The sequence below is a fragment of the Leptopilina heterotoma genome, unplaced genomic scaffold, assembly GCF_015476425.1.
Source record: "Leptopilina heterotoma isolate Lh14 unplaced genomic scaffold, ASM1547642v1 Lhet_11, whole genome shotgun sequence".
NCBI lineage: Eukaryota > Metazoa > Arthropoda > Insecta > Hymenoptera > Figitidae > Leptopilina > Leptopilina heterotoma.
The window spans coordinates 2,370,956-2,387,155 of NW_025110829.1; the positions used below are offsets into that span (position 1 = coordinate 2,370,956).

The 16,200-nt window shown below is 29.9% G+C and overlaps 2 protein-coding genes across 3 annotated transcripts in view; one reads left to right on the forward strand and one right to left on the reverse strand.

Annotated features, from left to right (window-relative positions):
• Positions 1-4,086: 4,086 nt before the first annotated feature.
• Positions 4,087-12,451, reverse strand: LOC122503772. The gene is made up of 9 exons (XM_043614455.1): positions 12,400-12,451; positions 11,797-11,897; positions 6,791-7,007; positions 6,355-6,704; positions 5,943-6,277; positions 5,496-5,866; positions 4,965-5,422; positions 4,595-4,868; positions 4,087-4,407 (listed from the first exon to the last, which is right to left on the reverse strand). The coding sequence occupies exons 1-9, from the start codon at positions 12,449-12,451 to the stop codon at positions 4,103-4,105; spliced, it is 2,463 nt and encodes an 820-aa protein (XP_043470390.1). The 3' UTR covers positions 4,087-4,102.
• A 694-nt stretch (positions 12,452-13,145) lies between these two features.
• Positions 13,146-16,200, forward strand: part of LOC122503618 (venom protease-like) — a 30,166-nt gene continuing 27,111 nt past the window's right edge. The window contains exons 1-3 of one of the 2 annotated variants that reach the window (XM_043614240.1): positions 13,146-13,500; positions 13,771-13,861; positions 13,939-14,101. In XM_043614240.1, the coding sequence (XP_043470175.1) occupies positions 13,423-13,500; positions 13,771-13,861; positions 13,939-14,101 (332 nt within the window). In that variant the 5' untranslated portion in view covers positions 13,146-13,422. The remainder of the gene's footprint in view (positions 13,501-13,770; positions 13,862-13,938; positions 14,102-16,200) is intronic. The other variant, XM_043614248.1, reaches the window with a different exon arrangement.

Consider the following 16,200-nt stretch of genomic DNA (forward strand, 5'->3'; position numbering starts at 1 on the left):
AAGAAATTAGAATATCTTGTGACTTGTTCAGTATTACTGGCGCAATATTACGCTGGTCATAAATTTTTGCTTAAGTATTTAGAAAAACTAATAAGGCGCTAAACAGGCCCTCTAGTTAAATCCACACATTATGCTTTTATATTCAGGCAGTGACAGGGCGATCTAGTTAGAACCTCTCTATCTTTCCACATCATCACCTAATATTTCAAGCTTGAGGAAATTAGACGGGTCCTGACTAATTTTCCTAGTTTGCACCTCACTAAACAAAAGGGCGTCTATTCAGGGCCTTACTAAGTCCTATTTTCAATTTCTACACGGGTAATTAAATTTCAGTATAAGTTTACACAATAAAGAAAATAAATCTGATTACAGTATTATTAAAGATAATAATTGATAATTTGCGAAATTAAATCTGCTTAATCACTATAAGTGTATTAATTTAAAAAATTATTGATTCTATGAATTTAAACAGTTAATATAGAGTTGCACCTCGTAGTTTTACTACGAAGCAAGAAAATTATACAGGTGCATAGAAACACGCTGTCTAAGTACATATCTGTAAGTACACGGAGAAAAAGGAATAGTTGACACAATCAGATACATGGATATCACAGCCATATTATATTGAAAAATACGGGATATCCATAGTTAAGGTTGCTGCATCCATATTCTATGGCTGGCTGTATATTGTTGGAGAGGCAAAAGATCTATGGTTGGGTGATCCATAGTAATGGAAATGGGAAACAAAAAAATTAGAATCACTCAATTTATTAAATTCTATGTCACTTGAGATATTTTATACACATTTTTGTTAATTAATACACACCACTTATTGCATAACCGCATATTAACGAAATAAATTATTAACCGATGGGGGGAGACACGAACCCTAGACCTAACGCATACTAAACACTAACGCTATCCACTACACTAGTTTACATTTTATAGCTTACATTTTTTAAAAAAAAATTTTAATTTAATATTTGTTAATTAAATTATTTAACGGTGTATATAATCATTAAATTGCATACTTATACCTATACAATACAGAAAAATCGGAATAAACGCAAACCTACGAAATAAATAAAATCTAACGCACGCGAGACTTGAACCTACGACCTACGAACTACGGACTACGAAACTAACGCCCTAACCACTATGCTACGGAACCTAACTGAACGCAGGCGCTCTATTTTCAGTGACTTGTTGAGTGATTCAATAAAGCATTAATTGACACTAATACACTACAGCAAATAAATAAATTGTTTAATAATAATAACCATTAAACATTCATAAATTAATATTTTTATTATTTAAAAAGAATGTCAAAACATTTCAGTTAAAAATAATATTTATAAATTAATAATAAAAAAGTACATGTTTCGGTAACCTATTCGCAGTTTGAAATTAATTGTTGTTTACATTTTGGTTTCTTAATCTTTTTTTAATTTTTCTTTTCAAATATTTTCAATTTTAATATTAATGTATTAAAAATCTTCGAATTGTTGCAAAGAATTTTATCAAAAAATTTGATAATAATAGAATATTCCTTCAAAGAATTTCTTTATTTAGAAAAATAACTAAATTCTCGCAAAGAATTTTATTAATATTTTTAAAAATCCTAATTAAATTTTTTTGAAAAATTTCTTTGAATTTTTTTTAAACTAATGGAGTTTCTTTAATAATTTTAATTGAAAATTTCGAAAGCAATTGAATTTTATGAAGAAGAATTTTATTAAAATTGTATTGAAAATAAGTGATTTCTTGCGAAGAATTTATTAAAATTTTAAGAAATAATTAAATTGTTTATGAAGAATTTTATAGAAATATTTAAAAATCATGAAATTTTTTCGAAAAATTCAATTAAAGTTGTTTCGAAAATAATTGAATTTCTTTAAAGAATTTTATGAAAATTAAGTATATTCAAAATAATTGAATTCATCATAAGAATTTTAATTACTTTTCGAAAATAATAGAATTATTTCAATTCTTTTGACGATAATATATTCAAAAATTGTATTGAGCTAGTAATTTAATTCTTATATAGAATTTTTTTAAAATATTTTGAGAATAATTAAATTGTTTTTCAAAAATTTTAAATTCTTGTTGAAACTAAATTTTATGGGAATTTTTGAAAATAATTAAATTCTTTCGTTTAATTTTATTTTAATTGGGTTAATAATTATTTAATTCTTGCAAAGAGTTTTAGTATTTATAAAAATAGTTGAATTATTTCGAAGAATTTATTAAAGTTTAAGAAAATAATTGCAATTTATGAAAATATTTTAAAATATTTGAATTCATCTAAGGAATTCAATTAAAATTGTTTTGAAAATAATTGAATTCCTGCAAAGAATTTTACTACATATTTATAAAATTAATTGAATTCTTCGGAAGAATTTTACTATTTATAAAAATAATTGAATTTTTTCGAAGGATTTATTAAAATTTTAGAAAATAATTGAATTCTTTCGTGAAATTTTCAAAATAAAAAATTTTGTAATTTACAAAACAATAATAAGTTGAATATCTTGTACCGCGCGTAACATTTCCTATTGCGTAAGAATGTGGTAGAAGCAATACAGGGTTTAAGGTTCAATTAGGACTTAAAAAGGAGTTGTCAGAGTTAAATAGAACTTACGCAGGAGGAAAAAACACCAAGGGTTTGTTAGGTGCAGGTTAGAGTTAAATTATACTTACCAGGAGGTAAGCAGGTCTAAAAGTTCGACTCGGGTGACAACAGCGCACAAAACTTGCGCCGCCGCCTTCTCTCCCACCACTCGCTCTCTTCGCGCTGCTACACAACGAACCTTTATAACTCGCACGCTCAGTCTTTTCAATCAGTTCGCCCAAGTTCGCCTATACCGATTTGCCTTGAAGTCAACCGCGGACAAACAGAAACCGAGCTCAAGCCTGAATGCCTTACATTAAGTATATCAGCTCTTCCCTGAAGGCAATGCACTTCTCCTTCTTCTTTACTTTATGTATTCGACTACACTGCAAAAAGAGGTGTCTTATTTTGAGACGTATTTAGTGTCTTAGACACCAAAAACGTTTTAAATTAAGACGTTTTTGGTGTCTAAGACACTGAAAACGTTTTATAATAAGACACTTCTTTTTGCAGTGTAGTTAGGCCAATTCTCGGAGGGGAATTGACTAAAAGAGAAGAATGTCCTACTCTCCTATGTAGGAGCCGCTGCATTGAACGAACTAGTATGCTCACACTATGCGTCTTTTAGTGGTGTTCGTCGATTAAAATCATATGCTCCATCTAATGGAAAAATTGATTGATAGACATATTTATAATTTTATATGCGAAGTAGCAGAAATAGATGTCAGACGCAAGAATATCAGAAAAGGCAGTTCAAAAAAGACAGAGGAATTTATAGAAAAACATGTTTAAAGATTATGTGACTGAACATGTGGAAATGGAAAATTATTAAAAAATAAATCCCAAAGATTATCGACAAATCATTAACTACTCACTAGATTTATTTAAAAGATATCAAGTATTGCACCATAGTAAATTGTTACAGTAAATGAATTTCACACAACTGCACGTTGCAGTAGTTGTTTGCAATTTATTGAAAAACCAATAACACATTTTACATATTGGTTTAATAAATAAAGTAATATTGACTCGATCTGGATCATACGAGAAATGTACTTTCCGATTCAATACCTAATATTTAAAAATAGGAACATGGCAGTGGTGTTTCCGGCCGAGAAAAAAATAGGATTCCCGTATATTCAACTGCATGTCGTAAGGGGTCGTTCATAAACCACGTAGCCCTATTTTTGGTACTTTTCGACCCCTCCCTCCCCCCATGTAGACTAACGTAGACTTTCTTTATAACACCCCCCCCCCTCCCCCGGGGAGAACGTAGTTTTTAAAAATTTTTTTTAAAATGCTTTTTTATCGCATAAGTACATAGTTTAAATTAAAAAGAATCATTCGAAATACAAAAATTAAATTTTTATTAATTTTTTCTTTTTATATTATAAATATAAATTTGTCGAGATCATCGTAATAAAATATAAATAAAAAAACATGTATATTAATATAAATATAACTTTTATCAGCGAAACAAATTTTCATTTGTTAGAGATCATCGTCTTCAAATGGCGAGACTAGCCAATCATGTAAGTTGTTTATAACTGGAAATACATTTTCGTCTATCTGAACTTCAGGTACTTCACGTGTAACTATTTCTACGTCATTTTCTTCAATCCATTCTACTACGGGTTCTAAAATGTCAAGCTCACACAGTAATTCTGTGCCCCGCTTTGATATTAATTTTTTTGCACGCTGTTTGTCAGTAATGTTGCAGCCATGTATCGCCTTACTATGTATGGCCTTTTGCTTTTTTGATGCAAAATATGCTTGACAAAAATCACACGTTCTTCCTAAAAATAAAGACAAACTGTTAGTTTATAGTAAAATTATAAAGGACTGTTTTAATGGTCAAAAAGTTTTTGAATAAGTAAGTTTTTATTAATACACTTTACGGAGTAATCTGACTGTCGAAATAGTATAATAAATTGAATGAAAATTAAATTAAAATTAATCATCCAATGCCTTTTTAATTAATACCTTCGATCTCGTTACGCACTGAAGGGCAGTAAAAATCGTAAGGGATACTTGAACCCGTTGTAGTAACAGGTTTTAGTCCAACCGATTGGCGAAGACAAAGATCAGGAAAACTATCACTATCTTTAACGTCATCTGGATTTGGAATGATAACTATTCCTTGATCATTCCTGCGTAATGGAAAAGGAGGTGGTAAGAAACCATTACTCGTTGGAAGAACATCTTTTATGTTGCTCCTCCAATCTCCACAGCAGTTTCGATCAGCGCATTTGACTATCTAGCATTATTAAAACGTTATAAATGATTTATTTTCTATTTGTTAAACATAATTAAAACAACATTTTATTTACGATTGTAGGATAATTATTCAAACCTGCAGGAAGTATTGACTCTCCTGTACATGTAAATAGTACCATTCGGGTGATAAAATATTTGGCTTTTCAGCAAAACACTCCGGCTTGACATATTCTGCGATTACTGGAGACCCGTCAATTATCAATTTGCTCCATACGTCCGCAAGAGTCTCCCCAGCGAATTCAAAATTTTTTAATTCAAGCTCTTTGTCTACTACTACAGAACTATTATTGAGGTGCGAGCCAAAATGGTCGTGAGGTAGTATTAGACCAGACAGTTCCCGACTCAACGGAGCCATACGTCTTTCTACGCGATTATACGCACTTCGCCCAGGAGCATTCGTAATTATAAACAGTGCATCTAGATTGTACATAATAAAATGATTTACTGCATACTCAATCACTTTCTGGTAGCGTGGATTTTCATCCGGTCCACCGTCGGACATGATCACTAGGACAGGCTTTACTTGTTCTCCGTCTGTAGGAAAAGAATAATTTAATTAAAACCAACTTTACCAATTTATAATATTTTGTATTATAATTGCTTTTACCGTAAATTATATCTCTAAAACATTCTAAATGTACAAGCTTCTGAAAATCAAATGCGTGTGATTCTGCAGTGCTGGAGCAATGTTTAGCACTGCGAATCGCAATATACGTAGGTCCTGAATATGTGACAGATTTTGGATCGCCAATCTTGCCGTTCTCTACCTTAATTCCCGCATAGACACTTGGAATTAACTTATGACTGGGTGCTACCACCCAGTCATGATCTGGTAATGTCACTTTGTACTCCAAGTGCATCAGAATAGGTGCCTGCTTCTTTGCAGCAGTCAGGCCTAGAGGCACTCTACTCTTATCATCTTGAGAGATGATGGCGACTTGCCTAGGGCCTAATATTGAAATCAGTTGTTCCACAGACCTATGAAAAAGAATGTCATTGCAGCTAAAAGTGTAAAATTCTACCTAAAAGAAGTGGTAATAGATTTAATAGTTACTTTATAGATGCTGTACAAAATTTTCCATCACGATGTCCTTTTCGTCCATCTGTTTGAGCACGACAAAGCTTTACTGGTACAGTAGTGACGTGCCTCATACCCTCCGCTGTACGAGAGTTCCGAGGAAGAAGTCTCAAATAGACACCACCTTTCGATAAATTAAAACCTTGTGCTTGCAGTTCAATGTGTAAGTCCTCCAAGGTTTTGCAACTCTGAACTAGCTCTGTTCGTCGACGATTGTCAGCAGCTCCTCCGAACATCGCGATGTCAATAATTGCTTTCAATAGTTCTGGCTGGTCGTCTTCGAGTCGGGGTCTGCCTGGTGTTTCTCGAATCTAGAATAGAAAAGATAAAATATTATGAATTTTTACATTAGAGAGGTAAGTTTTTTTTCTTTATACCTTTAACTTACATGTAAAGCTTTAGCTACATCGGGATTTTCTGTTTTAATTATACTGAGTGCCTGTTTTCTCTGTAATCTATATTTTCGTGCGAGTTTTGCTTTGTTTTCCTTTTTTGTAAGTAGTTTTTTATTTTCCTCAAGATTCTTTTTCAAGTCGTTAATCTTTTTTTGAATCTCAGGCCCAATGAGACCAGAGTCGCGGCCCTCAATTGCTGCAATTAGCTCTTTTTCGATTAAACTGATTTTGGCCTTCAAAGTGTCTTGAATAGGAGTGTTGTATTTTCTAGCAAGACTTATACTTGTATAATCGCTTTCCTCATCACTGCTCAGAATTCGCTCCACTCTTCTACGTTTATTTTCTAAAAAACGAAATATAAATTAAATTTTTTTGAATTCCAGTGTTCAACTTAGATAATCAATTCCTTCCATCTGAATAGTTGCTTACCTCTTACAGGACTATCGGCTTCTGTATCTACCGGAATCTCAACACTAACGCTAAAATCACTTGAAGTAGATGGAATATTGGAACTGGATGGAATATTGGAAGTGGATGGAATGTCGGAAGTAGATGGAGTGTTAGAAGTAGATGGAGTGTTTAAAGTGGATGTAATATTGGAAGAGGATGTACTGTTAGAAGTGTGGTTGTCCACTCGTGTTGATGTCTGAAAATTAAATTAATAAAAAATGTCACTTTAAGATATAATTGTTCGCTGGACGCTTTTTATACACAAAACCGAGAAAAGTTACATCGAACTACATTATAGACGAATTTTTATCACATAGAATTTCTATTTCCTAGAATCTCCATTTAATTAATATTAAGTCTAATCGTATTTTTGTTCATAATAATAGTTTTTGAAATAAATTCCATTTTCTTAACTATGTTGTTATGAGACAGAATGGTAAATGCAGTAAAAATTTATTTAACAGAAATTTATCTGTAAGAATTTTAATAGTTAAACCTCTATTATTTTATAAAAAGAAATTTTTAATAAAAATTTTTAATTCTCTAAAATTTTTAATGGACTATTTGAAATTTTATTAATTTAATTTTAGTTATAAATTAATTAATTATTCTTATAAAAAATAGGTTTAATTAAAACGTTCTTTTATAGATTAAATGTTTGCTATAATAAAACTACTGTGCATTTACAATTTTTTTCATTTAACAGCAGAGTAGAGAAAATGAAATTCATTCAAATAATTATTACAATAAATAAAAATAATTATTTATTTAATATTAGACTACAAATGAAAACACAACATACATACCTGTTGATAATTTGTAGGAAAACTAATTCGAGCTGCATCTTTGTTAGTTTTTTTTTGCAGCAACTGTTTTATTTTATTTTCCGTATTTTCATTTAATGACGCTTTATTTTCTTTTAGATTTTTCAACAACTCATTCACATCGTTCTGAATTTTCGACTTCGAAAATTCTCCTGTGTAACATTTTTTGTACGCATCGAATAATCTACTGTATAACGACATAACACATAGATTGCACTTTTTTAATAACACTATTAATTGCACGTGGTGGATGCCGGTTTAAACTTGCGCTCGGATGTATGTAAACAAAATACGCCGGTAAAAGAAGTAACAGGGAGGGATGGAATTCGATTATTGAGTCGACTCGAATCGATTAATCGCTCAGTTCGTACTTAAAATCACCCGCGCTATTTCAAAAATATCAAAATAAATATTGTAGTAAAAAACTACGTAGTAATGGCTCGGACCCCTCCCCTCCCCCACATAGCCCAAAGTAGAACTTCACTAAACCCCCCCCCCTCCCCCTAAACTGGCTACGTGGTTTATGAACGACCCCTAAGATGCGACTAAACACAGTGTTTGTACACGGAAAAAAAGTTTGCCTGATATGTCGCTAAAAACAAACTACTGGAATCTCTTCATAATGACTCCAGATGCTTAAAAATCACTCTCCAAAAATTTTATCTGATCCTTTTTTTAAGATATCATAGAAATTAGATTTTTATTCAATTTATTGAAAAATCATCATATGTGGACGTCTGCATGAGAAGGAACCACTTTGCCACTATTGGACTTATCTATACGGGCAAATTGCTTGCAAAATTTGAAAAATTTTGAGTAGTCTCAGAACCTTTTTGGAGAAAAATTCGACGAGTTACAGAATTTCAAAGTTTAGAATGTCAAAAACCTCATTTCGAGAAAATCGAAATTAAAGATTGTAATGCGAATATCTTTGGTTCTTCTAGGAAATTATACAGATAAGAATTGTTTTTAGTCTAGTAGGGGAGAGTGGGGCAAAGGCGCTATGCGGGGCAAAGACGTTTTTTAAAATTTCTCCTTTATTTTCTGTCTATTCCAATTGGTATTAAAAATTAAGTTGCAATGCAATCAGACCAATTGATTAAAAAAAGAAAAACCTAAAAATATAAAGTATTTTAAGAAATATAACAAAAAAATTGTTTTGCAAAAATAAAATGATAATTTTACTGAGCAAACTTTTATTTTTTAAAACATAAGTTTAAGTATTTAATTTTTAAAAACGTAACATGTAAATAAATTAAATATTTCTCTACACAACTGGCGTGGTGTTTTAGTTTAATTTTGTATTTTCTATTTAAATAGTTTAATTCTTTTAATAATATGTTGTTAACCTTATGTTTCGTAAATATTATACTAATAAATATCACTTGTTAATTTTTTAAGGCTTATAAATGCTTTCTTTTAGAAATATAAGCGAAAACGTCGCTGCCCCAGCGTGTGGGGCAAAGGCATTTTTTGCATTGTTTTTAAATTTCATTAAATAATGTATTTATAATTATAATATACTAAATAACAACTATTAAAATTTCTGTTGATTAGTTTTAGAATAATGAAAAACAAAGGCCGCATAAATTAATTGCTGAATTTAAAAAATATACATCGATAAATGTAAACCTAGCGCCTTTGCCCCACTCTCCCCTACACCTTAAAGATGAAAAATTAATAGGTTTCGAATTTCCCCCCTCCATTTTGAAAAAATAAAAATATAACGGACATCCGACAAAGTGGTCGCTTTTCTAAAATTGCGTTGTTTAATTAATAAACCTGATTTTTTGCAAAGTTAATAGTTGGATATTATTTTATTGAGTTATTTAAAGCAAAAAAAGAGAAAGTAGACATAAACATATTTTTTCAGGGACTTTATTATGAATAATCTAAGGAAATATCGAAATTTTCATTTGAAAAAAAACTAAATTAAAAATTGTAACGCGAATTTCTCTGGTTCTTCTGAGAAGTTATTCATATGAGAATTCTTTAAAGTTTAGTATACCCTTAAGATGAAAAATCAGAAGATTTTGAATTTTTTCGCCCCCTCCAGTTTGAAACCGAAACAACTTTTGCAATAGATCGACAAAGTGGTCCCTTTTCATTTTTTATTTAACAACGAAATAAAATACTTAAACTATCAATAAATTAATGAAAAATCGATGAATCGATGTGTGAGACCTTGTAGATTAAGAAAAAAGAATAAAAAAGATTCGATATTTTTTTCAAAATTATTAAATTACGATTATCTCGTAATCTAGAACTTTGAAATTCTGTAACTCGTCAAATTTTTCACCAAAAAGGTTCTAAGACCACTCAAAACTTTCCAAATTTTGCATGCAATTTGCCCATATACACTAACGATCAAAATTAAGAGACCACCCATTTTCAGGCGAATGAAAAACGTTTTAAAACATAAGATTTATTGAAACTAAAATTTTTTTTCTGTTTATTTTTTGATAGATGATAAAATTTGGAAAAGAACAAGATATTTCAGAAGTCGTTTGGCCAATAATTCATTGAGATATTTTTAAAAAATCGTCATTTTCAATGTTTTACAAAAATTTGAATAAATTCTAAAATAATGAACGCTTTTTAATGAACTTAGGTTTATTGTAAAGGTCATTTGTTACACTATAAGAATTACTTATAGGATTTAACGTGTAATTTTTTTCTTAGAACATGCAGGCCGTCAAACTTGGACCAAAAAAATTCAAAAAATTTGGAACAATTTTTCTGTACTAAAAACTATTCTAGAAAATATATAGAAAATCATATAGTGTAGATTTTTCAAGAAAATTTAATAAAAAAAAATACGTTTGAATTTTAAAAATTATTTTTCTGTTAATAAGTATGTTCCAAATTTTTTGAACTTTTTTGGTCCAAGTTTGATGGCCTGCATTTTCTAAGGAAAGAATTACACGTTAAAGCCTATAAGTAATTCTTATAGTGTAACAAATGACCTTTAAAATAAGCCGAAGATAATTGAAAAGCGTCTATTATTTTAGAAGTTATTCAAATTTTTGTAAAACATTGAAAATGACGATTTTTTAAAAATGTCGAAATAAAGTATTGGCCAAATGACTTCTAAAAGATCTTGTTTTTTTTTTAAATTTTAACATCCTTCAAAAAATTTTTAAAAAAAAATTTTAGTTTCCCTACATTTTATGTTTTAAAATGTTTTTCAATCATCTGAAAATGGGTGGTCTCTCAATTTTGACCGGTAGTGTAGATAAGTCCAATAGTGCCAAAGTGGTCTCTTGTCATGCGGACGTTCACATATGATGATTTTTCAATAAATTGAATAAAAATCTTATTTCTATAATATCTTAAAAAAGGATCAGATCAGATTTTTGGAGAGTGATTTTCAAGCATCTGGAGTCATTATAAAGAGATTCCAGTAGTTTGTTTTTAGCGACATTTCCACACTAAAAAAAAAGTTTTACTTTCAGCCTATTTTTGAGGCTGAATTTAAGATGTAAACGGAGTCAGCCCCGTTAAACAAGGACAGACTTATGTGAAATACATGGGCTGAATTTAAGGTGTAAACGGAGTCAGACTTTTTTTTTCCTGTGTCAGGCAAACTTTTTTTCTGTATACAAACACCGTGTGTAACAACTGCACAGCGTAACAACCGCACCTAGTCTCCCCTACTATGGCATGTTTGCAACTTTTTTGAAGAAGCTTAACAAATTCTTGTTAGGCGACAACAAAATGTTTCAAATTTAATTACGGAACAATTATTAAATTTTAAACAAAGTAATCAAAACTCATGGACCACGTTGGAATGCTGCACTCAGAGTCAAGGCAGGCGGTAGCTCCATGTCGTCCACCATTGAAAAAAAGGGTGAAAATATTACAAAGGATAATGAGTAAAAAAGCTTAAATAATGGATGAACATTAGAAAATGTAATGTACAATCTTACAAAGCCACAGAAATATAATTCACTTAGAATTTTCTTTGTAGATTGGTGGGGAATGCAATTTCCTCGACAGAAATATTATGATTATCACTTAAACATTTTTCTACAAACGTACTAAATTTTGTAATTTTCGTTTTACAGTTAGTTCTAATCTGTCGAGCATTTTCAATTTCGTCTTTGTCCATAATTGTTTATTTTACAATGTTTACAATCAAATTAAATACAATACGCTTACTTTAGTCTTTGTTGATGAGTCATTTGATGAGAAGTTAATTACTCTGCTAGCAGTTGACTCGATTTCGTTAGATTGTTGAATTTTGAAATTAATTTCCAATACTGGTAATAATCAATAAGTGATCCAAATGATTTTTGATTCTATGTCGTTGTTTTTATCTCCTTATTGACCCAATGCTGCAACAATCTTCTTTCTTCTGAGCACTCGATCCTTAGTTGACCTCAAAATGTTCTTTAAATCTAGCTCGAAGGACCATGTACAATCTTACAAAGCCACAGAAATATAATTCACTTAGAATTTTCTTTGTAGATTGGTGGGGAATGCAAAGTAATCCAAATCACATTGTCACAACTCACAATTTATTTTGAACATATAAACGAACTACACAAAGCAACGATTTAATAATTTGTTTATAATATATAGAGTTGCACAATAAAGATTAATAGTCAGTTTAACACAGTCTTTTTTTTACTTCACATTCGTAGAGAGAACAACAGTTTCAAAAATTAATTAAATAAAATTATTACAATTTACACACAATTCATAAAATATAATTACAAAATATAATCAACTAAGCTATTCAACGTCGGATCGAGTACTAACTCTCAAAATTTGGTTTCTCGTCGATATAATTTGTGAATGACTCACACGTCATTGTTCTATTACTACAATAGAATTGTCGAAATACATTTTCAATTTTAATTCTCGATATAATATTAATTTGCGCAGCAACATGTAATATAACGAAGAGTAAAACACTTACTTAAATGCGTCGCTGAAAAAAATTTGATGTTGTTTTTCTAACATTAACAAAAAAATTAAATATTAGATTCATATTTTCATCAAACAAATTTCTATCAATAATGTCAAAAACAAAATTAAATAAACATAATTGTTATTACAGTGTATTTAGCGTAATTTAAGTATTTTATTAAGTATGCTCTATTCGGTTACAAAAAAATAATTTGGCATCCATTGTACCCGTAGCAGAATATCTAGTATAAAATATAACTTGACATTGAAGTCTATACAGAAAACTTGCTACAGGATTTCGTTCTATCCAAGTATCAATCATTCCTATTTTGTTTAATTTATTTTATTGACTTTTATTGTAATCAATAAATGCTCTAATTTTTAAATAGTTTTAAAAAATTGAATTCATTTTAAAAATAAGAAGCAATACAGTAAAATTATTTGTTCTTTTAATAGTCTCCATGCAAGGAAATGTTTAAATTGTATTAATAATAAAATAAAATAATTAATAGTCACTATGTAAAAAAAGTCACAAAAAGTGGAGAATCCTATATAAATGTCTGTGATCGCGCGGTCAGTGACAGTGGTAAATGTGTCCATGACCGTGATCGTGAATGGTCAGATACTGTCCGGTTGGCTAGCAGCCGTTGACTCCTTTCCTTTTAAATAACAAGTAACACTTTTGTGAATGCATCATCAGTATTCTTGGGACCTTGATAGAAAACACTTGTACACTTATCTTTAGCATAAGAAGACGAACAATATATTTGTGTCAGTCAAATGTTAAAAAATTATTTAAATATATAAACAATATATTAAAAATAAAATTTCTATGTTTTAATTCACTAAGAACGTTCGGTTTCATATTCAGTTATGTCTTTAATAAAAGTTAGCAAATTTCTCATTTTTGTAAATTTGTTTGTGTTAACTGTATTAGCAGAGGATGATAATGTGAGTAAATTTTAAGTAATTAATCTTTATAGTGTTCTAAGAGATAATTAATGACTGTAAATGAATCTACTAATAATCATAGGTACTACAATTTATCTGAAAATGTTTAGAATATAATAAATAATTCTTTTATTATTATAATTTTATTTATTTTTTATTTAAGAGCAAATTATTAATTTAATTTGCTGATAATAGTAAAAAAATTTTACCTCTAAAAAGATACTAGTGATAGCAACAATATTTTACTTTACAAAAATTGTAACCTTACAGGGCACAGAAAAAACTATAATAAAAACTATTATGGGGGCTTTTGGAAATAAGCCACCCTCAACAAAATCACCTTCAACATCTTGTTTTTGTAGTAAGTATAGAAGTAAATTTTGCTTACGTAATGATAAAACTAAAATTGATTTAATTATACCAAATTTTTTATTTCAGGTTGTGGAGTAAGAAATGATGAAACTCGAATCGTGGGGGGTCAGACAACTCAATTAAATGAATTCCCCTGGATGGCAAGACTCTCATACCTAAATAAATTTTACTGTGGAGGAACACTAATTAATGATCGTTATGTTTTAACAGCGGCTCATTGCGTCAAGGGGTAAGAAATAGAAAATATTTTTCCCAATAAATTTTAGCTTGAGGAAAAAGCAACTTAATACAAGATTTTGTATATTATCTACATTTAATATTTTCTCAAGTTTTAAGATTATGAGAAATCAGCTAGTAAAAGTTATTTTAATTTAAGAAAAGTAATTAATTTCTTATGAGAATAATTATTCTTATTATAAAACGTGTATTTACACGTTATGCAAATTGTTTAAAGCAAGAAAGAAGAATAATGTGGAATAATAGAAAAATCGTTTAAAGTAATTTCTTTAGATTTACGGATGGCAAAATTATAAACATATTTAAAAATAAAATTAACATATCGCAATATTTCTTTTGTGGAACTGTGATTATAACACTTGAGAATTGTTATTTTAATAATAACAATTAACAACAATAATAATAAACTATACAATACTAATCAATTTAATATACAAAAATTTATTTCTACTTTCAAAAAAGTTTAAGAGCTTACACGGAAAAAAAAGTTCACGAATCTCTCGTGAACTAGTATATCACTTTTGGATGGGACACAAAATTCTTGAAAATCAACAAACACAGTTCGTCAAAATTTCATCAACTCCTTCACTAGAAACATAGTACGGTTTCCGAACTTTTCGTCAAAGTTAACGAAAAATTCGTGAACTTTTAAAAAATGCTAAAAACAAGAAAAAATAATTTCCAGACGCTACTTTTTTATAGTATTTCACTTTATTTGATAACTTGACGCCTATTACGCACCCAACTACACAGAATACACAATTTTATCGCCATTAAAATTCGTAATTCGCTTCACGGGATTCGAACCTAGTACCTATACCCTATAACATAATATTTCTAACAACTAACCGCCACGGCTAAATCTAGATACACTGTCCTTCGACAAACGAAACGATTAGCTTTGTCTGCTGTAAAACTCAGGACCGTGCAAAGTAGAAAAAGTCCCTTATCGTAACTTTTAATTCATTTTATGAATTATTTGTTTCACAAAGGAAATTAGCAAACAAAAATATTCACTAAGTAATAAAAAACACTGATTCTAAAGATAACTTTCATCAAAGAATTTTCCCGAATGTAAACACCGATGACACCGACTGAATGATGAATGCTTCATCAGCCATATTTGATGCGCATTACGAACTGCGCATACTACTGACACTCGCGAGTTCACGATTTTTTCGTGAACTTGTACCTCTACTTTTGACGAACTACTCTTCATTAACAGTTCATCAAAAATTCATTAACTTTGTTTCAGTTTTTCGTTGACGTTCGCCATTTCTAATCAAAAGTGAATGAAAATTTTGAAATTTTGTGTCCCATCCAAAAGTGATATACTAGTTCACGAGAGATTCGTGAACTTTTTTTTTCCGTGTAGACCAACTCTGGCCGCATGAAAATAAGGCATTCAGGAAGAAATATTTTTTAAAAAAACTATTAGGGTTGGAACTTTCAACTTTTTATTGAATTAAATTACATATAATCAGCTTTAAAAATATATATTATATTTTCAAAAAAATTGAAAATAATAGAGATACAGAATTTTTCGAGAGGCACTTGTCGCTTGACATGCCTTGATGGTGTACAAATTTAGAGGAGGTCAGTTGGTTAAAATCTGTTGGAGTTATCGTGCCCACCGACTTGAAAAATGTAGTTTTGAGAAAAGCGCAAAAAAAAGTTAAAAAAAAGCACTTTACAACTGTATAATTGAGAAATTTTTCAACTTACTTTTTAGACAGCTATTCCTGAGCTATTCGAGCAGCTGTGAGCTGTCTTCGAGTCTTTACGGTTAAAGGTGTCCACCTTAAAGTTACAAATGGTGTATTTTCATTAGACTCTGCACAACACATAGTAATTTAAAAAAATTTTTTAATATTTATTGTTAGTTTTTTTATAGAAAAAGAAGCAAACTTTACACTGAGAGAAATGGATAGTCAGATTTTGATGTTAAAAAGATGATGTTACACGATACTATCATTATGCTACTCCCAACCATCCCAGATGCTAAAAAAAATATAGTTATGCTACCCCGTACTACCAAGATGTTACTCCTGATGATATTGATGGTAACGGTGACTATCTAGATAGCTGTCT

What these genes read in the sequence shown, in the direction of transcription:
- LOC122503772 (XM_043614455.1), bottom strand. Translation starts at nt 12,451, where the DNA reads ATGACGTGTGAGTCATTCACAAATTATATCGACGAGAAACCAAATTTT. An exon ending in TTTTGTACAGCATCTATAAA is followed by an intron (nt 5,867 to 5,942) that starts GTAACTATTAAA and finishes TCTTTTTCATAG; the next exon opens with GTCTGTGGAACAACTGATTT. An exon ending in AGAGTCAATACTTCCTGCAG is followed by an intron (nt 4,869 to 4,964) that starts GTTTGAATAATT and finishes TAATAATGCTAG; the next exon opens with ATAGTCAAATGCGCTGATCG.